The sequence below is a fragment of the Theobroma cacao genome, chromosome 5, assembly GCF_000208745.1.
Source record: "Theobroma cacao cultivar B97-61/B2 chromosome 5, Criollo_cocoa_genome_V2, whole genome shotgun sequence".
NCBI lineage: Eukaryota > Viridiplantae > Streptophyta > Magnoliopsida > Malvales > Malvaceae > Theobroma > Theobroma cacao.
Window position 1 is genome coordinate 28,614,564 of NC_030854.1, and position 22,645 is coordinate 28,637,208.

Sequence of the window (22,645 nt, forward strand, 5' to 3'; positions counted from 1 at the left end):
TTATTTTATTTTATTAAGTGTATTTTTTATGCTGCACTTTTATTTTATTTAATTATAATTTTTTATGTTTTTTTCTTTTTCCCTTTTTTCTTATTTTCCTTTTTTTCTTTAATAAATTAAAGTAAAGCTTAAGGACCACATTATATGATATTTGTTGCCCAATTAATGCCTTTAGGATCTTAATTTAGTATAAAGTAATAAATATAATATAATTTTGTCAACGAATTGCTCTAAGACAAAATTTATTGATTTGATATATATGCCAATATCAATATATCATAACATCATTGAGAATGCTATTTACATATTAGTAATTAACATCAATTTAATATTTTTATTGGTTGTTAATATTAACCATATCATTAATGATACAATCAAATAAACTTTTCAAGAATGTACTATTTTATTAGATTGATAAAGTGGAACATAAGGCAAAATATGAAATTAGCACTAAAACATTTTGTTCAATGATAAATGATTTATTTCCTTATTAAAAAGATGATTTTTACCCCATAACCTAAAATATTATACTTAATAAATAAATAAATTAAGCACGAATATAATCTTTATGGATCTTATCATTTTGGATAAAATCGGCTTACCACATATAAAAGAAGTAAATATTTGAAACACATTATTTAATTAAGTGTATTGTTTTTATGTTACATATTTTCCACCTTCATTCCTTTCTTTTAAAAAAAAAATTATGAAAAGAATAGTGTGAAATAAACGAGAGCTAGAAGAAGAGGCCAGAGTCCTATGAGGGTAGAAGGTTTCGACATAAATGTGATAATGGTGGCAATTAGAATGATATCTATAGCAAGGAAGTTCGAAATTCAAATATGATTCAAGAGTATAGTGAGATTTAAATTTTAAATTTATTCAATTTTTAGATTAGGGGATAAGATGGAGAAAGACTATTGGAATTCAGATAAAATTGTTCAAATTTAAGCACATTTATTGAAAGTGGTATTGAAAACAATGTCATTAGGAAGGACTTTTCAAATAGTGTGAATGAATGAGGGAATGTTGGAATGGACTGTTGTGAAAGAAGGGTAGTAATCGTTGGGATAAAAGTTTGAATCTAAATAATGAGGAATGTTTGGGAAATAATGCTATTATAGTATGTAATGAAGAGAGAGAATTTAATTTTGTGGAGTGCTCTTATTTGGATAAGAGTTTTTTAAATTTTAGTCTTTTAAATTTAGAATTTTTTAGTAAAGTGTGAACAGTTGAAAGTGTCAAGGTCTCTTTCAAAGATTTTACATCGAGTAGCACATGATTATCTAGTTTAGAAGAGATGAATATGATAACACAAAAACCATGTCTATGGTAAAAAGATTGTAGACTTGTTTGCAGCTTCAAAAGAAAGAAGGGACTAAATTAGAGATGATAAATTGCAAGTTATAATTCACATCAGAGGTAACGTTTATGAAAGTGACGCTGAATTAGGAGATAAGGTGGAGGAGGGAAGTATAATCAAAAGACCTAGAGAGAGGTAAGAGAGATAAGGTTTTGCAGAGCAATAAATGGGCAAAGGAAGTTATTGATGAATCTATACAAGACTCGGATCAATATCTTTCTTTTCATACTAATCTCTGATACTAACTTGACGGAGACTAAAATAACATGAGATGTTGGTAACGTGACTGGTTTGGCATTTGAGAATTCAAAAAAGTTATTATTCAAATGGTGGCTGCAATCGAAAGGGAAGAGAGTGGTGATCCAAATCTTTGAATAGGTTTGGTTTTAATGTGTGGAGATAAAATGCTAATGAAGAAGCGGTAAAAGCTGGAGATAGCCAATGATAAGAGTTTGACATGGTTTAGGAATTTTTAAATAGAGATGGAATTCGATTTGAAATAAGAATGTAGATGAAAGAGCTTAAGAGGTTGAACGGTAGGTTGAGAAGTTCATTTAAATTAAAAAATAGAGTTTTATATCTCTAAGTTTTATAAACATATTCAAATAATTTTAAATTGTTGAATTTGTGTTGAAATAGGAAGTTGCTTGCTGTATTTAAATAAACATGGACTTAGGGAGGGTTTTGTGGAGATAAGGTTGGTGTGCAGACAGAGTTGGTGGGATGATCAAATGATTTTTTTTGATTTATTCAGACAAGGTTGTATGTGGACACCGTTTTTTTTTTTTAAATGTGGACACCAATTAATTTGTCTATATGTCTTGAGGTTTTAATTTTTATACTTTATTTTCATTTTGTACTCATAAAAGCCATAATTTATTTTGACTACGAGGACTAGTAATAAAATTATGTACTTTTAAAAAATAGATTTTTTTACCGTCACAAGATTAATAATTAATCAACAGTAATTTTTTATTAAAAAATTTATTGTGATTTTATCAACCGTACAATGATAAAATACTTTAAATATATAATTTAATCATGTATTTATTTTATTTAATTAAGTGCATATTTTGATGTCACACTTTTATAATTTAATAAAAATATTTTTAATGTTATTTTATTGATATAGTATCTAAAATCCAATTAAAGTAAACTAGAAAAATGAAGCTAGTAGGCATCGAACCTCGCCTCCCAACGTGCAAGGTGAGGGCTGTAACAGTTGAGCTACATGCTCGCTAGAGTGTCACTCTGAATTATTTATTTTTACTGAAGATAACTTGGGATCTATAAAGTGTCTCCCCCGAGGGGGGAAGCAATAAAATTTCGGTCTCCATCTCTAATTTTCCCGCCATGGAAGCCATGGAAGTCGACTCGCAAACGCAGCTGCAGAGAAAACAATCTGCTTACCTCTCGTTGGTTAGTTATTCTCTTTTCCTGTGCCCCATTTTCTACCTTTAATTCTTTTCAGCTCCATTTTTTCTGTAATATCCTAAAATCTCATCACATGTTGAAGAGAATTAATCGCTTTTATTTTATTTTATTTTATTTTTGGGGTGGGGGTGTTGTAGGATGAGAATTTCGAGATTCAGAACGAAGTTTACAGAGGCCAACAGTACAGTCAAATTTACTTTGCTCGTCTCCACATGATGAGAACTTTGCTTTATTCCCTTGCTCCCAACTGGAAATCCCATCTCCCCGGTAACCTATCTTTTACAATTATTTTATTTGTTTTAGAATCAAAAGCTTCCAATGTTTAGCATTCTTTTTCTGAGGTCAAAATTATTTTTTCTTTTTTGTGGGTTTAATTACGTATGGTCGCTGAACTCTGCTTTATAAATTTAGTTTTTTGGGTAGCCAGCTTTGGTGAGGTATTTTTTTTTATTTTGCTCAATTTTGGCGAGGTTATTTGGTTGGAAGTATTTGTTCAATTTGTTTTTATTGTTCATGTGGGTCACTTTTGGCTGTTTTTATTGCTATTTACGTTAAATAAATATTGTAATTTGCAATTTCATAGGGTTTTAAGGTTTTGGCAGGCCTATGTTAGTTCAATAGTATGGCAAAAGTTTTTGGTATTGGCTTTTAATTGGTTGTGAGCTTACTTGGTGATTATATGGACTCATTTTGGAGGTTTTGAGGTGATTAGAATTGGAAGGGAATGTTTTAATTACTTGCATTGTGGTGGCTGGCTAGTCGATGATAGTGGATTTCCAATTCAAAAGCTTGTACAAGGTGACAGTATGTGTTTTGGGAAAATTGAATTCTGATAACTTACTAGGTTTTAATTGCTTATTTTTACGGCGAGCTTGCTATTAATATCATTTGTGTGTATTTAGGATTCTGTTTTCTACATTGTTTTAGTTTTTCATGTAGAATTTTGAAGCACTAAGAACCAAGCCAGTCCTCACAATGTTGACGTTTTGAATAAATTAGTACTTTGATCAAGTTTCAGTGATTTAAAAGTTATTTCTTTGGATTGTGTTTTTTCAGTTTGTACAGTTTTGGGGCTAGAAGAAGGCAAAGAATGCATCATTGTTGGGACCCTTTACAAGCACATGAAACTCAAACCTTGCATTCTTGATGAATACTCTAAGGAGGTATTATGGTTGTTAATGGATGCAATCCATTTGTGTTGGTTTTATTTCATTTTGTATGTTGAAATTTAGATGTGGAATTCAATATTATTTGACTTCTAAATTTGTTGCTGTAATTTTCAGAGGTCTACTGCCCCTCTTGTAAAACCTCATAATTTTATGCATCAAGATGATTATTTGGTTTTGGAAGATGAGAGTGGAAGAGTTAAGCTTGGTGGCACTATGCTTTCACCTTCTGTTTATGTAACAGGTCAGTATTGCTGACAATTGACTGTAATATAGAAATTTCTATTTGCATCGACCTATTTTTATTAATTCATTGGAAATGACCGCATTTCTTGCAATTGATTGCTTCTAAGCCTTGTGTACAAATATTATTAATTATACTCTTCTAGAATTTTATCATATTAGCATGTTGAGAGCTTGAACTATTTGGCTCATCCATCCTTTTCCTCTCGAAGACACTCAGTTTTACTAACTCATCATTCCTGAACTTTCCTTTTCTTCTTCTTCTTTTTAAATAAAAGCTTCTGCTATCTATAAAAGGCATGTCATTGATTGAACCTAGACTTCTATGCATAATTAAGGCTAGACTTAATGAAATTTATGGATTCAAACATTGTTCTTATGAAGCATGTTGATTTTGCACGTACATGATACATTTGATAGGTGTTGTCATTGCATTGCATGGGAAGGAAACCACTGCAGGGGACTTCTTTGTTGAAGATGTTCTGGAAGCTGGCCTACCACCTCAGATTGAGCGGCCGCTGCAATCAAGTATGATATGTTCCCCCCTCCAAAATTTTTATTGCACCAGAAATCTGCCACTTGTTTGTTGGTCATAGTCATTCCTCATGTTAAGTAGTCTGCATAAAGTGTTTATCCCTGTTTAAATTAATACTACCATCTAATTTGCTAGGAAAATCAGGCATGGCTCTGAAAACTGATTTTCTTCGTTTGTGCTAAAATAGAGAAATTATTAGAACAGGTTATCGATTCACAATTTATAAATTAAAAGTTATAGTCTTTCTGACTGTGAGGAAATGGAGTGACAAATTGGTCCTGAAATGATTCATCAATGAAAGCTGCAAATCTTCTGCTGATTCATGATGTGATTTTCAGTCATCATCAAGTGTTGAGAATCAGAGCTCTCTTCTCTCTTTCTCTCTCAATCTCTGTATCTCTTACCCATGATCTTTCAGGACATGACATGTCCTAAGTATGTCAAAGTAATCCTACAAATTGTACCTTGTTTTGTCTCATTTCCATTGTTATGATTTTTCTCGTACTTTTTGAAGTGATTACAATGAATTGCGCCTGCTAGTTGTTTTTTTGTCAGATATCTCCCATTATATCTCAATAATGGGTTTGAGTATTGAAATTGGTAGGAAGAAAATTAGCTTTGATAACATATGGCTGGACCTTTTCTTAACTTGGATATTTGGACTTAATTGGCTCATGAACCCAAGGCCTTGTAATTTTCTTTCAGTATACATAGTTAAACTGTGTATGAAAGTTTGGCATTTCTGTGTCTTTAAACAGTGCCTCAAAATTTTCAAATTTTGACTGTGGGCAGGAGAAGATAAGTATGTCGTTTTTGTCTCCGGGCTTACTGTTGGGAGCGGCGCTTCTAATCCCCTTCAATTTCAGCTTCTTGTTGATCATATAACAGGACATTTGGGAGATGAAGAGGTTCTTGCAGTTTCTGTTGTATTCTTTTTTTTTTCCAATCCATTGTCCTGAATATCTTGTGAACTGTTACTGCTTGCTTACTTCATAATATTTGATTGAATAGGAGCAAGGCCTTGCAGCAGACATAGTTCATCTTGTGATTGCTGGGAACTCTGTTGAAATTTCTCGTGGACTTCTTAACGGACAGGTGAAATTTTTCCTCTCTTTTCTAAGTCTGTTAATATGGCAAGCCTGTCAAGATTTTCTGTTGCAAGTTTTTATCTTTTTGTTACTTGCTTTTTTAAATCATTGGCCTCTTTTCAAAATCTCTTGTCAGAGTAGTCTGACAGTAATAATAGTCTCCTACTCTCATTGTGGATTATGGTTATAGCACTTACACCCTTTCCCCTTCTCTAATTAAACAATAATCATAAATTCTGTATCGATCCCCCCCTTTCTCTTTCCCACAACAACAACAAAGAATTGAACTTTCTATTTAGCAAAATATTTCTGGCAAAAGGTCTTGCTGTTGAAGTATTTCCATATAATGTTGACAATTAAAAATCATCATTATTTTTATTATTGCATGAAATACCAAAATGTGGAGAGGTGATATTTTATAAAGTCCTGAAGGCATCTACCTGATACTTGAGTAATGTTGTTTGGGCAGAATTTAGCTTCTAAGGACCAGTCAAGGTTGTCTGAGCCAATTAAAGAGCTGGATATTTTGTTGACTCAGGTTTTGTCCTTTTCACCACTGTTATGATTTAGCAACTTAAGGTTAGCTTCTTATAGTTCGCATACTGTTCTTGTTGCTTACTAATTTTTACTTATGTTCAGATTGCTGCAAGTTTGCCGTTGGATATCATGCCTGGATCTAATGACCCTGCAAATTTTTCTTTGCCTCAGCAGGTTTGCTTTATATGTTGAGATAGTGTACGTTACAACTGCTTTTGTATCATTTCTAATATCCTTCGCCTTCAGCCTTTGAACAGATGCCTTTTTCCAGGGTCAGCAACTTATAACACTTTTAGGTCCTGTACCAATCCTCATTGCTTTGAGCTTGATAACATCAGGTAATACATGAATATATCTTATTGTAAGTGCTCACCTAAATTTGATGGATGCTGATTGCTGACATTGTGCTTCTTTATTTTCAAGATTTCTTGGAACATCGGGTCAGAACATAAATGATCTCACTGAGTATTCAGAGGCAAAGGATAAAATTGACTTTCTGGAAAGGACATTAAGATGGAGGCATCTTGCCCCAACAGCACCTAATACTCTTGGTAAAACTTTTATATATTCTTATATTTTCATTCTTAAACTAGTGGAATATGCATCTTTATACATTATAGTCATTTGTATATGTTAACTTGGAAATTGTTAGAGGCCAGCATCAGTGAGTCATATAGTCCCCCAATAATTGGAAAAAGAAATTTTCAAAGAAGGAAAAAGGACTTACTTTATGGAATAAGGTTCCTCAGTTCAATAATGAAAGATTGGTACTGATTAATAATACAACATTAACATGTTTGATCTTGAGTTTAAAATAAATTAAATAACTGTTTTATCATGTTAAATTAACTTAGGTATAACAGTTTAAAAAACCTTTTCTCCTGATTATTTGCTTTTTTAATAATTAATTTTGCTTGTCACCTGAAATATATTTTCTGGTTCTGTTACTGCCCAACAAGCTGCTAACCTGTGGTGATGCAACATATTCTGTAAAGAAATCAGGAAACTGGTGGATTTTTGTCCTCCTCATGAGCTTATGTAAATTGTTACTGCTTTTGTTATCTGACAGGATGTTATCCTTTCACTGATCGGGATCCCTTCCTAATTGGTAGCTGCCCTCATGTTTACTTTGTTGGTAATCAGGAAAAGTATGAAACTCGCTTGTTAAAAGGTAATTACTCCAAACCTTGCACTTAACAATTCAAAATTACCTTTCAAGCAGAAGGAAAAAGATAACAGTATCCTTATTTTTCATTACCTGGCCAATAAAACTCAACTTACAATTAACTCATGCAGGATCGGAAGGGCAATTAGTAAGACTTATTTGCATTCCTAGATTCTGTGAAACAGGAGTTGCTGTTGTGGTAAGCATTTGTCTTCTTCAAAGATGTTAAACTTGGAAATCAAGTTAGCATGTTTGTGTTAGTTTGTGGAGATGCATGTGTGTGTTAGACTTACCTAAGGTCTAAGCTACTACGGAGGAAATGTTGGTTTATATCATTCCTACATGATGAACGATGTCCTCCATCTATCAAATAGTGCATTATTACTTTCATACAGTCAGAAAGAGTATAATTGTGCTTGCTATCCTTTATCCAAAATCAAACCTCTCCACTAAATAAATGATAAATCATGAGGTGCTTTGGTTAATGTCAGCCTGTTCAAAAGACAAGAAACATCATAGTCATCCACCCGATGTATGTGAGTAAAAAGTTATTGTTACACATCTAGGACTCTTCTTGATCAGGCATCTAGATTGAGATGACTTGGGTTTAACTTTAACTTGAATAGCCACCTATTCTCCACCCCCCTCCCCCTCCTTGAGAAGAAAGGAAAGTACTAGTTGGATTGTGTCAAAGAAAAGAACAGATAATAAGCTTTCATGACTTTTTTGCTACTTTTCTGTCTCTATCAGTTCAATGTGTTATTTATGCTCCATTTGTTAGCATAAAGGAAAAGTGTATAATATAATAAATTCTTTTCACTGTAATTCTAACGATGTTGCCCAGAGAAGTGAAAGTTTATGGAATTTTTTGCAGGTCTAAAGACACATAGGCTTATGTCTTATTTCTTTCACTTACATGATGATAAGCTTTCTCTGGTAACATTAACCATCCATGCTAATTTATGTTTTTTCTGTTGCAGCTCAACATGAGAAATCTCGAATGCCATGCTCTAACTTTTGGGACTCAATTCAGCTCATAAAATGGTATGGAGTTTTAATACCAGTCAGTGTTGTGGAACTGCTAAAAGTTTACTAACTTGTGAACTATTCATGATTGATGACAATTTATATGGGAAAAAAAATCAGTGATGCAACCTACATCGAACAAAGAAAACAATGGTTGTTCTTCCCTTTCGTTTGTTAATTAAAGTACATGACTGGTGAGTAAAACCGAATATGATGTTTTGTGCATGATCCGCCTCCGTGTCTCTTCTGTTTAAAGTATAAATTTTGATGGAAAAGACATGGATAGGATAATATTAACTCCATGATGAACAGGGTGCTTCAGCATGCTGACATCATTTTTTTTTTCCTACTTTTGCTTAATATTAGGCCTTGTGAAAGGAGAGTTACAGTAGCTTGACTGCTAATACAAGTTTTTTTTTATCTTACTTGGTGCATATGGGGAAGTAAAATTCAAGGAGGGAGTGGGGATTTGAACATTAGACGTTCGTGTTTTTAAGAAAGGTAACTAGGATTAGTTCAAATTTGAGTTGTGACAAGTTTCTTATCTTTGAAGTGTTAACATACAAAAAAGAAAAATGAGATTATCTGTCCTCATGTTTATGGAGAATAACAAAAAAAAAAAAAAGATATTCAAAGTCTTTGCTTAAAGTCCATCTTAGAGAGGATGGTGACGGGACAGATGTACAAGTGCACCTGAAACTAGAAAGATGTGTTTCACTGGGGGACATCCATGTAAAGAGCTAGGAAAAGGAGCTCAGAGTCAGCGAAGTGAGGATCTGGCGTTTAATAGGGCGCGGTAAAGCTATACGATCCGTATGAAAAAGAACCTCTTTGCAATGAATGAATGGTCGGCTGAAATATTGATGCAAAGGAGTTTCATCTTTCTCCATTTTGGGTGGCTTCTGTTTCTCCATCATAACCTAAAATCCACTGACAGTTGAGCACTAAAACCCTATTACGTGTTCTTCAGGGGACTCTCGTTAGATTTTCAACTCCAAGGGATACGCATATGGCCTTTTTTTTCTACTTTTTAAGAATTAGATTTTGTTTATTTATCTCCTTTTTTTTTTCCTTTTACAAAATAAAAAATGTAGAAGGTGATCCATCAAAGCATTTATTTATATGTAATTAAACAGGCACAAAAAAAGTGTCAAGTAGATCATTCCCACTCTATCAACGATAGCCCCACCCAATAATAAAATGTCATGTCAACTCAACTTATCATGTCAAAATTTAGTAGCAAATTAAAATCACAATTAGTAGCAAAACTTTAGTGTTCAATTTTTCTTCTCCCTTGCTTTTTCCCCTTTTCCTCTCACAGGCTAACATGTGCCATTAGATTCAAATCGTCTTCTCTCTTGTTTTTCCCCTGCTTCCGAACCCACATTCATTAGAACAATCCGACACGAGAGGTTTAGTTAATATGGCACGTTATTAGTGGGTGGGACTATGATGGGTATGATCTACTTAATAATTTTTCAAAGAGAAGGCAACTAAACGTTGTGAATTGATTCAACCATCCAATTATTGCCCAAAGTTCTAATTCAACACCAATCTTGAAACAAATATACTATCTATAATTTCAAGATTTTCTATTCGCCAAATCTTTAACAAGTTATCCCTTTTACTATGAATAGTCCAAATTCATTTCATTTGTTTGTTTTTAAGCATGCACATGCTTAAATTGTTTCCTTTGAAAAAAAAGATTTGTATTTATCTTACATAATCAAGAAATGTTTTGTTTCCTTTGAAAAAAAAGATTTGTATTTATCTTACATAATCAAGAAATGTTAACGATTGTCTATAATCACGGGTTATAATGATATTAATTAAAAAAATTATAATTAATATATATATATATATATATTTTATTTAAATTTGATACGTATAATTTATTAATAAACATGAACTAATACTTCCAAGCAGCCGTTAAGACATTAACCATTGCATGATTTTGTATGGTATTCCTAGTAAACCTTCACATGAAACCGCAGCCATTGAATCTCCCTTTTACTTTCTCAAAGAGATCCCATTTTTCTGAGCCACCCACAATGTTTTGTCAGCAAAACAACGTGGGGAGAGCGCATTTTACACGGAGATCCGACCAAGGTGGAAAATTTGAAGTAGCATGACATGCAATGTAATGCAATATATCTTGTTTTGTCTTCATCAAGATCACATGCCATTGCCTCACATCCTGCTGCTAAAAAAGATCCCATCATTCTTCCTCCCTTCATCCCAACGTAACGGCTATATTTTGCCAACCCTTCTAATTATTCAAATGGTTCACTTACCCCAACGGTCCTTTCCCATTTTCCCACCTAGTGTTGGCCGCAACCCAACAAAATCCACCCCATCATTTATATTCCCCTCCATTTCTGGCCCAAAATCTCTTAACCCCAAATAACTCTCTCTCTCTCTCTCTCTACTAACAATGGAAGCTGCCGATGCTAATCCTAGTAATGTTCAAGTTCAACATGTGACTAAAAAATCATCTGACGAGCTGCTGAGGAAGTTTGCTGAACTGGAAGGTGACGACGATGACAAGGGTCCAGCTAGGAAGGAGTTAAGGGTGGTGGTCAAACGGCGGAAAAGAAGTACTGGTACCGCGTTGAGGAGAAGGGAAGGTGATTATAGTCAGTGTGAGAGTCCTTCAGGCAATGGAAGCACAAGCTTGGCTGAGAGGAAATGGCTTCTCCCCCCGGCGGTGACGCGGCGGTCGGCATTGCTGAGGCAACTTGGGATTGGGAGGTCGCAGATAAGAGCTAGGGAAATCAGGAACAGGTCCCTGTTTGGCACCATTGAGAAGGTAAGAGTTAAAAGGCTTTGTTATTTTCTTGCACGAGGAAGTTAAAAGATTAAGGAAATGCATATTAATTATATATTAATTTCTTTAAAAAAAAAAATCAATCTCAAAATTTAGAGGTGACACAGAATAAATGAAGAGGTGAGAGATTAATAACAAAATCATGATAATTTAATATTACATCATTACCTAATCGCTACTCTTAGACAATTGGACATAGATATGATTATGCCCATCATTTTCAATAGAGAAGGGGACAAGAAAATGACCCAAACCAAAATCTTTCATCTCCAATTTGGTAAGTTGATAATAAACTATTTCTTCTGCTAATCAAATTGAAATAATTGACTTCACACCAGGGGCGGAGCGTCCCTTGTGAATGCGGGACCACGAATTTTAAATATATATATATATATATATATATATATATTAAGCCTCAAAATAATTTTTTATCAAATTATTAATACAATATGTTATATATATTTTAATGGACCACGAATTTATGATGTGTTCTCAATGATTTTAAAAAATTTCACCAATATGTTATTTTTTTATTAATCTTAATTATATAATATATTTTTTATATGTTTAATGTTTTATATTTAGTTTAAAAAAATTATTTTTAAGTATTTAGTCTTTAAACAATACTGATAATATAAAAAAATTATTAATATTATATATCGTATTTAATTATTTATATTATATATATATATATATTTTTTATCTTTAACTTTTCAATAAAAACTGACTAGCTCTGCCCTTACTTCACCAATATGATTAAAATATCTTGATACACACTTAATAATGTAATGAATTATAGTCACTAAAAACCCTTTTTAATTTTATAAGATAAGATAAGAAGAATGTGGTTCATATTTTGTCCTTGTTTTAAAACAAAACCTAATTATTAATTAGATACCAAACATTTTCAAGCTCGTCTCTTCTGGGAAGGAAATGTAGCTTCTTGGGTTGGTTTTTTCTGTTTTCTCTTCTTCTTCGTTATACTTTTGGCTTTTTTTTAATGCAGACATGGCGTAAAACTATAGAGGGAGCTTCAAAGGTTTTCATGGAGAAACACTATAACAGGCACAGGCGTCTGGTTAATGATGTTGTCTAAGTAGAGCTGAAGACTAGCTAGGAAATGGGAATTCAATTTTAGGCCTTGTAAGACTTGGGGGAGAAAGGCTCAGCAATTTGTATATGTAGTATTGTTACTTCCTATTCATTTATATTTTTTTGGTTATCAGCAAAATAAAGAATGATCAATTTCAATTCAATCTCACTCATGGAATACTTTTGAGTGTAAAATGTATAAATAAATAAATATGTGATAAAGGTTACAAGCTTAAATATAAGAAACATTTCATGCATTTTACACAGAATTAAAAGAAGTGACATGTTCAAATGCAAGACTTGTTAACTAAGCTGGCCCCTCTTTTGGTGGCATAAGGCTGTGTAGGTAATTGAGCTCAACAATGAACTGGAGAAGAAAAAGATGATCGATCTGTTTTGATTCCGAGCTAGTTTTCATGACCCTGGAATTTACATACAAATACACATTGCTCCAACTTCAATGCAGAAAGAGATGAGATAAGTTGCATAATTTACAAGATAAGATGTGTCTGTTGCTGCTGAAGTTCCAAGCCATCACATCAAAGGAGAAGAACTTCAGCAGTATTTTCACCTTGGGAGAGCCAGCACAACACCAAGATTTTGGAAGTTCCTTTCATTGGGGACATTTTGAAATTTGAACACCTCCCTTTTGTATCTGTTCATTTGATATTGACAAAACCTACAGAAATCAGCACCGTCTGATTGAATGTGGTGGCGGGGTCAATCAAATGCTGATGCTGGAAAAACTGCAATATCTATAATTTATTGCAAAACTTTATGATTGATTGGTGGCCTTAGAGATTAAGATTGGAATGGTTTTATAGGTAAGCTAAAACACATTGACAGGCTTGTGACACACACACACACACACGCACAAAAAGAAAAGAAAGCCTCAGTTTCACATGCCACGATGTCACATGATATTGAGGCCTTTTTAGTTTTGGAAAAGAACATAACTCTACCACACAACAACATCCCATTTCCTCCCTCTCAGGGCTCAGTCTTTGCAGAAACAACTTGTAGCTGTTGGAACCCACCTACTCATCTACACGCGTCTTCCTTCAATATCTTTTATTCAGATTGTTTCGACTTGTAACTACTGAACATAACAAATGTTTTCTCCAATGTACATGCCTTCCTTTTTGTGACCTTTTTCCCTTTGCTTGGAACCAGAAGCGGCGCGCTGGAGGCCACTCTAAAGATCCATAAAGGAGGATAAAGCTCTCCCAAAAGAGAAATAATATAAACAAGAGAGAAGGCTTCAGACTTTGAGTTGTTCTTCTGTTTAAGTGAGCTGACTCACAACAGAAGCATCAATTTGGCTGAGTTGGGGTTTTAAGCTCAGTTTCCCAATTATTCGAGAATAAGCAGATTTGAATATCTAAACTGATTTTCCTTTCATTATTAAAACAGCAAAAGAAAGAAATAAAGAGGGGTCCCAGATCCGGGGTCAGCATCTAATCTTCAAATTAATGGCATCATCGTAATTTTCACTCTACGCATAAAATTAGGAAAGAAAGAAAAAGAAAAGGTTGGCCCTTTTCTTCTTTCTGTTTCTGAAAAAGCAAAAGAAAATTAAAAAAAAAAAAGAAGAAACAAAAGCATTGCTATTAGCTCATAGGCTTCGTCAACTTTTCTTTTCCTTTACAAAAAAAAAAAAAACACTTCCTGAAAAAAATCCACTTTCTCTCTCTGCAACTCTTCTCTCTAAAACGCCCCCCACTTTTCTCTCTGTCTCTCTGATCCAGCAAATTCTTCATCTTTTCTTCTCTTTCTTCACATTTCTTCTTCTTTAATCCATCAACTCTAACTACTACCTTCAAAGACTTCAACTTTCTTCACTTTTCCAAAAAACCCAAACCGAAATTCACTTCCTTAGATTAAAGAACTTGGTGGGGTTCTCCAAAATTTTTACTAGCTAAACCTTAAAAGCCCAATTTTTTTTCTTTCAAAGTGAAAGGTTCAATAAAGGGTATTGTTTTTAAGGGAAATGAGGGATGTTTTCATGGTTGGCAAGGATAGCTCTCGCTTGTTGGAGACCAGTGAGTCGATATGCCCGTATGAACAAGGATAATAATAATAGTAATAATGACGAGGTTGAAGAAGATTCTTCTTCTTTACGTGATTCACTTCTTTGGTGTAGAGACCTTGAAAAACACTCTTATGGTGATTTCTCCTTTGCTGTTGTTCAAGCCAATGAAATCATTGAAGATCATAGTCAAGTCGAGACCGGAAAAGATGCTACTTTTGTTGGTGTCTATGATGGACACGGTGGCCCTGATGCTTCTCGCTTTATCTCTGATCATCTCTTTCAAAATCTAATTAGTAAATTCCCTTTTTAATCTTTTAAAAATTGGCTATTTTCTTTTTTTTTGTTTTTTCTTTGTATGAATGCTTTCTGTTTTAGTGGATAATTGGTTGAGTTATTTAGGAATTCTTGATGAGTGGATGCTTTTTTTTTTCTATTGTTTCTTCTTTTTCCTTTTGTTTTCTTAATTGGGGGTTTATTTTTGTTGCTTTTTTTTTGTTGGTTTTGTTGATTTGTGCTAAGTATGTGTTTTATGGATGAATTTTTGGGTAATGAGCTGAGCTCTTAGGTATATATACTCGGTGTTATGTCTCTGTGGTAGTTTTTTTTGTACATATGTTGGTAATGTTATGAATTTTGTAAGTTTGATGTGTGGAATTTTTGTGGTTTGTCTTTTTTTTTTCTTTTTTCTTTTTAAGTGTTTCGTCACTCTTAATTTTTGCTAACTTTCTTTTAATATGCACAACTTGATTGTATCTTTAGCCATCTTGAAAAATTCTTTGCTTCGATTTATTTATGTCCTTTTCCATGTTTGTTTGAATGTAGTTTTTGTTGGTTTCCGCATTAGTTTTTTCTCTGCAGTAGGCTATGATTGATGCTGGTTTATAGCAACCTTATTTGAATTTGTATTTGTCTGTTTGTCTATTTTCTTGGAGCTTACTGCAAAAATGATGTGATGTCACACTGAGTTGGATTTCTTTTTGGAATTCTGACTTTAGTAAATGAAAATTTTATTTTTAATTTTATAACTAATATGGCTTAAATATAATGTCTAGTTGTTAACAAAGAAAGTAAATTACAGTTGACTTTGGAAACTCAACATTCGCTTAACAAAGTTAAGGCTGTCAAATTTTCATTCATTGGGATATACTTGGGACTAGACATCGGATTATTACAAAGTGAGAGGAATAGCAACTTTTTCGAATATCCTGTGATGATTCCTAAATCCAAAGAGTAGAACATATATCTGTATGATAAGCAAAGAGAAGAATGATATATGACTATATGCTGAATAAATTTACATTTCATATGCGATGGCTCTATAGTTGCAAATTCTCTTTACAGTCAAGCAGGCTTACAATAAGGAAGATGTTCGTGTAAGCTTTAACAGAGATGATTGTGTTCTTCCTTCAAAATACATAAACTGTTTAGTTTGTATCAGATGCATTTCTTGAGATCACTCTCTTGTGTCTTTTCCAATGCCTTTTAGTAATTCTTTCTAGAACGCATCTTACATATCACTTAACAGGGCTTGCTCGAGCAAATGGAACCATTTCTGAAGATATTCTTAGAAGCGCTTTTTCCGCAACTGAAGATGGGTTTCTTACTCTTGTACGTAGGACATGTGGAATAAAACCATTAATTGCAGCAATTGGATCTTGTTGTCTGGTTGGAGTTATATGGAGGGGAACATTATACATTGCTAATTTGGGTGATTCTCGAGCTGTAATTGGTTATTTGGGTAGATCAAATAAGATAGTTGCTGAGCAGTTGACTAGAGATCATAATGCTAGTATAGAGGAGGTCAGACAGGAACTCAGGTCATTGCATCCAGATGATTCTCATATTGTTGTTATGAAGCATGGAGTATGGCGTATTAAAGGAATCATTCAGGTATGATCTCATTTGTTCTGTGTCATCTGCTCTCCATGTTTTATGCTATGATGTATGTGTGTTGTTACATAGGGGGACCACAAACAGGACACACAAAAAGAATGGCTCACTTTTTTTTTTTTTTAACTGAATCTCTTTTCATAAGCAATAATGGAGCACAATTTCCTTGCATATGTTTCTAAGATTGTTTGGGATAGTTACACCCCTGAGTGAATCAATTCAAGCTAGCTGTGTTTAGTTTTCTATTATGTGATTATCAGGGGATGAATGCTGTGGTACAATGGCTGTGGAATCATCTAATATTAGATTATTAATTGAAATTTCATGTTCAAACAGGCTAGTTTGCAGGAGAAGCCTTTTACCATTTTTATAATCTCCTTCCGTTGCATATGAAATCCCTGTCATCAGACTTCATTGTTGGGATTACTCTTTCTGTCATTCAGTCAATGTCTTTCTCTCTCTCTGTTAAGCTTAATTGATTCATGGGCTTATTGGTGCCATATGCACATCACTCATAGGTCTTTGTAGCATGTCGTTTCATGGTATTTGTATCTGTTTTAGGATTACCTTATTCTTTTCTTATTTTATGATCTTTTTTCAGCTTCAGATATAGCACATTTTCATAATAAAGGTGTAGTAATGTCAATAAGTTAATAATACATAATTGGAATGTCAAGAAGCACATTATACGGTAGCAGAAACCACCTCAAAATCTTTAGTTGTTGGTTGTGCAATATTGATATGAAGGCAGCCCTAGCAAATTTCATTTGCTGGTCATAACTGAAGTTCTAAACTATACATAGTTATCTATACCTCTAGAAATATGTCCTTTTAAGATTCACCATTTGGCTTTTTCCTTATCCAGATCTCTTGAGGCTTTCTAGAAAACTATGGCAGCTTTCCTTAGTTTGAGTTGCTCGCAGCTATATATGCGATGGCTAGAACTATCTTTGTAATGGAAAGGGTGTAAGAGGATCAATTTAGGAAATACTTTTAACTTTTCTTGATGAATTCATTGCTTTTATTGGTACACTATGATAAGTATATTCAGCAAGCTGGGCTCCGTAGTTGGTTCTTAATATGAACATTTATCGTCAAAATCTATGATGTTTCTTTAACTTGATTCAGTGATCAATTTGATGTTGGTTTCCTTGAAATACAATCTGCTTGTGTTTTGACTTATCTATGTTCATTTGTTTTTGCCTATGAAATGGAAACAGGTATCCAGATCTATCGGAGATGCATACTTGAAGCGACCAGAGTTTTCTCTTGATCCTTCTTTCCCACGATTTCACCTCTCTGAACCCATTCGTCGACCTGTGCTAACAGCAGAACCATCCATGTGCACCAGGGTTTTACAACCTAGTGATAAGTTTCTAATTTTTGCATCTGATGGACTTTGGGAACATTTGACAAATCAGCAGGCTGTCGAGATTGTGTATAACTATCCACGAGCAGTAAGTATCATTTTGAGTGCATCTTCCTTTGCCATTGAACTTAAATTCTCTTTTTCACTCTCTCTCCAAAAATGTTAGGGAATTGCCAAGAGGCTTATTAAAACAGCTTTAAACGAGGCAGCTAGGAAAAGGGAGATGAGATATGATGATCTTAAGAAGGTTGATAAAGGGATTAGGCGGTTTTTCCATGATGATATTACAGTTGTTGTCATCTTTATAGACCATGAGTCGCTGGGTGCAAAGATGTCTGTGCCAGAGCAGTCTGTTCGTGGGTTCGTCGACACCACTGGACCATCAAACTTTAACATTCTTTAAGGATTGCTGTAAAATCCATGGTCTATCATCTGAATTAATACCTTGTGATGAAAAATAATCAGTGGGGTTATGGTGAAGTTCAGCAAGTTTCTGTATGAATCGTACTGTCTTTTTCTTTTTTCCAACAGTTTCTCGGCTTTGCTTTTTCTTTCTCCTCCCATTATCAAGCAAGTCTTGGAAAACGTTTGAGCTGATTTTCATTGTTATATTTTGATATGCAACTTATGATGATAACCCTGATAAGAGAATACTACATTTTCTCTTCTTTTTTTATCCTTTCCATCCTCATTTCTATGGGCATTTTTCCACCCCTCGTTTTGTTCCAGATGATGAAGTTGTATATATTCAACATGTCCAATTCATGTGCTTCGATTCAATAGAATGCTGCTTCTCAAAAGACAAAAATTAGATTAATTGTTTTTGTATGAAGTTGGTTAAGCAATTAGCAGTAAAACCTTTTCTTGAAGGCGTCTCAGCATGTTCATGATTCCTGAACCATGTTGATAAACGAGTGCTTGTTTTCCATAATTTGAGATAAATGGATTTAAGATTTATAAGATTAGATATAATTACGGATTTAAATTTTAATATAAGGGGATGAGACTCATAAGGTGGGATAAGAAATGTATATGACATTTCAATATTACAATTAAAGAAGGAATAAGTTTTAAACTTATCACTTTATTTAAACAATAGCTATTTCGTTAGCATCCCAGAAAGTTCCAAATTTATGATAAAACGATGATTAAGAAAATCATCACAGAAAAAGAAAAAAAGTAGAATAATTGGTCTTGTGTATTATATGAAGGCTCGTTAAATTATAATGAAAAGAATTTCTGATTCAATCCAAAACCAAATCAGTGACAATACACAATGCTTCTACAATCAAATAGTAATGTAAAAAAAAAAAAAATTGAATCGCTCCATGTTCATCTTCTGGACATCAACAGTGGAAAACAACAGAAGGAAAAAAAAAAAAAGAGAGGAAAAAATGAAAATAAATTAAAAAGAAAAAGGAAGGAAAGGAAGAAAGAAAAGATAAAATAGGAAGCACTTGATTTATAAGCCTTGCCGTGATACAAAATGTGTACTGTATATCTCCTCACCCCCACCTCTTGCTTTTGCGTAACTAGAAGCATTTCCTGTGTACAATTGATGGCCCTGACTCGTCATACTCTGCCTTTGCAATCCACATCTGCAAAGAAAATACCCACCCTTAAATTTATCCATTTTCTTTTAATATCTTAAAATCCGGATTTCTTTAAGTGCTATCAAAGGAAAATGTCAGGACCGGAAATTGCCTAAACTGTTCTCCATCAGGCATCAGTTTAAAACATGAGGGTTTATTGCTATTCAGAGCGAGAAGATATATCTAGTTATAGTAAGCACAATAAATTTTTTAACTATTTTAAGTAGAGACATAGTCGTTGTATGGTAACTCATAACAAACAATGCAAAGTTGTTTACAAGTATTTGTAACGAACTAAAGTGATTCCGAAGCATATTTATGTAAAACACAAGATTCTAAAAAATTATAAAGGTATCAATGGGATATGATTGGTTTTTCTTCATGAAAAAAGAAAAAAGACGGAATACCTGCTGAAAAGTGCTGAGGGATGCCAAAATGGAACCTCCAATCCAGACACTGTACTTCCTCTCTGGTGGTGCAACCACTTTAATCTTCATGCTGCTTGGAGCTAATGCTGTAATTTCCTTACTCATCCTGTCAGCAATTCCAGGGAACATAGTCGAGCCACCACTGAGGACAATATTTCCATAGAGATCCTTCCTAATATCGACGTCACACTTCATGATAGAGTTGTATGTGGTTTCGTGAATGCCTGCAGCTTCCATCCCAATCATGGATGGCTGGAAGAGGACTTCTGGACAGCGGAATCGTTCAGCCCCAATAGTAATAACCTGTCCATCTGGTAGCTCATAGCTTTTCTCCACAGCAGAGCTGGTCTTTGCAGTCTCCAGCTCTTGTTCATAGTCGAGAGCAATGTAAGCTAGTTTCTCCTTCATGTCCCTCACAATTTCCCGCTCTGCAGTAGTTGTGAAAGAATAACCACGCTCCGTTAAAATTTTCATGAGGGCATCTGTGAGATCACGACCAGCTAGGTCAAGACGCAAGATGGCATGTGGGAGAGCATAGCCTTCATAGATAGGAACTGTGTGGCTCACACCATCCCCAGAGTCCAAAACAATACCTAAACAATAACCATGCATATTAGGGCAAGACCATGAAACCTGTTCGTTCAGAAAAACAATCACTTCTATAACAAGTCCAAAATATACTCAGCAGGTAGACCAAGTTATTTTTTTCACAAGAGAAACAAAAAGATTGCTCTAGATAATCCATGGAGATCTTGGAAACAGGAAATTGCAGGACATCTGAAATTCCCGTAAGCAAGCTGTTTACCATTGTTCCCAAAGTCACAACAAGAGCAATATGCATATATGAAATGTAAAGTGATATGTTTATATGGGCTTCCATGGATCTTAGATTTACCATGCCTGATCATGACTAATTAACTCAGCACATTTGTGTTTCTAACAATATCTATGCAGGAAGATTTCCAATTTCATACATTACCAAAATTTTCGAGTAACTCATTTCAGTCATAAATCTTGACCTATAATCAGATGGATATAATTTCCCATGTATTATTTTAAACAGACAAGAAGCAGATGGTGAAAGTGCTTACCTGTTGTACGACCACTGGCATACAAGGAAAGAACGGCCTGGATAGCAACATACATAGCAGGGGTGTTGAACGTCTCAAACATAATTTGAGTCATTTTCTCACGATTGGCCTTGGGGTTAAGAGGAGCTTCTGTGAGGAGAACTGGATGTTCCTCAGGGGCAACCCGAAGCTCATTGTAGAAGGTATGATGCCAGATTTTCTCCATGTCATCCCAATTGCTAACAATACCATGCTCAATTGGATATTTCAACGTCAAAATACCTCTCTTAGATTGAGCCTCATCTCCCACATAGGCATCTTTTTGACCCATACCAACCATCACACCTGTGTGACGTGGGCGACCAACAATGCTAGGGAAAACAGCTCTTGGAGCATCATCTCCAGCAAATCCAGCCTGAAAAGATTGACATCAATCAGCATCTAAAAATTTTGAATGCACTAACCAACAAATCCAACACGCTTTTCCAAACTTAATAGTATCATCATACAGCAATAAAAGGAAATGGAGATCAGATAATTGAGTACCTTGACCATTCCAGTCCCATTGTCACAAACAAGAGGCTGAATATCCTCGTTTTCTGCCATTTTTCTATTGCCTGTTTCATACACATCCGATACCAACATCAATAATAATAAATACACAAGATGATCTCATATCAGAATCTGATACATCCCATCACTATAAACTATTTGTACGATGTGACACTGTTAATCCACTTGAGACTATACAATATATATGATCCGTAAACCAAAATGACATCATAACTATTCATAAACAAGGAATAAGAGTAGTATTGTTCCCTCCATCCTCAACTGAAAATGAACTTCAATAGAGGAACTCAGTATGCAGATTCTCGATTCCACCATTGATCTAACTCCTTATACCAATTTAAGAACCAGAAAATTTAGCATAAAATCTCACATATTACCACATGATAATGCAGAAGAATTATCAATAATTAAACGCAAAATTAAGTTAAAACTCAGAATTTTACATTAAAATGATCTTGAAATTGAAGATCTAAGCATCGAAATCCAATCTAATTAGTACCAAAAAATTGATTGAAAAATAAAATGAACAAGCAAAATAACGATTAGCAACAAAAAAATTAAATTTAAAAATACAAGAAATACCTTTATCTCGATTCTCTCTCTCTTTCCTTTCTTTGCTGCTGTTTGAACGGACTGTTGAGTTCGTGGGAATGTGCGGTTAAGGTACCCGCCCTCTTTGTTTTAAAAAAGCAAGGTGGTGCAAATGAAACTCCGCTTCAAATGTAAATTCACCTTAAATGCACCTCAAATTCGATTTCCGAAGATCTTGGCCGTCCGTTTCCCATGTCCTCATCGACGGACCCCATTTCTCGTCATGTTCATGGTGGAAACAGCTGGCATCCTTTCGGTTTAACAATATGTGTGGACGGATCTACCCCTCCTTAAATAAGGTGCTTTTTTCATTTTTTTTAGCAAGGACTCCATACAATCTCTCTTAGGACTTCAAGGGGCAGATTAGTCCTTCGAAGGACCCTACCAAATAAAGAAAAAAATTTTCTAAATTAAATTTCCTTTTTCTTCACTTTAGTGTTGGACTAATTATGAATAGGATCATGAAATAAAAAAAAAAAGAAATAAAGGAAATGGAGGCAATCTGCCAACTCAGCACTCTGTCCCCAACTGTCAACAGTTCATGTCCGCGTTCGATTTTATTCACCTGGGCTCACTTCCACCTACACTTGTCTGATCCTCCGATATTCTCTTGACTCCAAAGCC

At 34.2% G+C, this 22,645-nt stretch overlaps 4 protein-coding genes across 4 annotated transcripts; 3 read left to right on the forward strand and 1 right to left on the reverse strand.

The window, feature by feature from the left end:
• Positions 2,667-8,904, forward strand: LOC18599104 (DNA polymerase delta small subunit). The gene is made up of 14 exons (XM_007028926.2): positions 2,667-2,782; positions 2,935-3,064; positions 3,854-3,960; positions 4,081-4,207; positions 4,627-4,734; positions 5,534-5,649; positions 5,753-5,836; positions 6,299-6,367; positions 6,469-6,540; positions 6,613-6,704; positions 6,790-6,917; positions 7,436-7,537; positions 7,663-7,730; positions 8,512-8,904. Exons 1-14 carry the CDS (start codon positions 2,717-2,719, stop codon positions 8,569-8,571), a joined length of 1,329 nt encoding a protein of 442 aa, XP_007028988.2. The 5' UTR covers positions 2,667-2,716; the 3' UTR covers positions 8,572-8,904.
• On the forward strand, positions 10,889-12,640 carry LOC18599105. Its single transcript, XM_007028929.2, has 2 exons — positions 10,889-11,366; positions 12,391-12,640. The coding sequence occupies exons 1-2, from the start codon at positions 10,992-10,994 to the stop codon at positions 12,478-12,480; spliced, it is 465 nt and encodes a 154-aa protein (XP_007028991.1). The 5' UTR covers positions 10,889-10,991; the 3' UTR covers positions 12,481-12,640.
• Positions 14,147-18,445, forward strand: LOC18599106 (probable protein phosphatase 2C 68). The gene is made up of 4 exons (XM_018121631.1): positions 14,147-14,801; positions 16,034-16,398; positions 17,619-17,855; positions 17,934-18,445. The coding sequence occupies exons 1-4, from the start codon at positions 14,474-14,476 to the stop codon at positions 18,168-18,170; spliced, it is 1,167 nt and encodes a 388-aa protein (XP_017977120.1). The 5' UTR covers positions 14,147-14,473; the 3' UTR covers positions 18,171-18,445.
• Positions 18,948-22,111, reverse strand: LOC18599107 (actin). Its single transcript, XM_018121632.1, has 5 exons — positions 22,013-22,111; positions 21,404-21,474; positions 20,879-21,272; positions 19,767-20,380; positions 18,948-19,365 (listed from the first exon to the last, which is right to left on the reverse strand). The coding sequence occupies exons 2-5, from the start codon at positions 21,461-21,463 to the stop codon at positions 19,300-19,302; spliced, it is 1,134 nt and encodes a 377-aa protein (XP_017977121.1). The 5' UTR covers positions 21,464-21,474; positions 22,013-22,111; the 3' UTR covers positions 18,948-19,299.

Coding starts and splice junctions, on each gene's coding strand:
- LOC18599104 (XM_007028926.2), top strand. CDS start 2,717: ATGGAAGCCATGGAAGTCGACTCGCAAACGCAGCTGCAGAGAAAACAA. Junction 3,065..3,853: donor CTGGAAATCCCATCTCCCCG/GTAACCTATCTT, acceptor GTGTTTTTTCAG/TTTGTACAGTTTTGGGGCTA. Junction 7,538..7,662: donor TGAAACTCGCTTGTTAAAAG/GTAATTACTCCA, acceptor TAACTCATGCAG/GATCGGAAGGGCAATTAGTA.
- LOC18599105 (XM_007028929.2), top strand. CDS start 10,992: ATGGAAGCTGCCGATGCTAATCCTAGTAATGTTCAAGTTCAACATGTG. Junction 11,367..12,390: donor TGTTTGGCACCATTGAGAAG/GTAAGAGTTAAA, acceptor TTTTTAATGCAG/ACATGGCGTAAAACTATAGA.
- LOC18599106 (XM_018121631.1), top strand. CDS start 14,474: ATGTTTTCATGGTTGGCAAGGATAGCTCTCGCTTGTTGGAGACCAGTG. Junction 14,802..16,033: donor TCTCTTTCAAAATCTAATTA/GTAAATTCCCTT, acceptor ATCACTTAACAG/GGCTTGCTCGAGCAAATGGA. Junction 17,856..17,933: donor TGTATAACTATCCACGAGCA/GTAAGTATCATT, acceptor CAAAAATGTTAG/GGAATTGCCAAGAGGCTTAT.
- LOC18599107 (XM_018121632.1), bottom strand. CDS start 21,463: ATGGCAGAAAACGAGGATATTCAGCCTCTTGTTTGTGACAATGGGACT. Junction 21,273..21,403: donor ATGGGACTGGAATGGTCAAG/GTACTCAATTAT, acceptor CAATCTTTTCAG/GCTGGATTTGCTGGAGATGA. Junction 19,366..19,766: donor CCCTCAGCACTTTTCAGCAG/GTATTCCGTCTT, acceptor TTTTCTTTGCAG/ATGTGGATTGCAAAGGCAGA.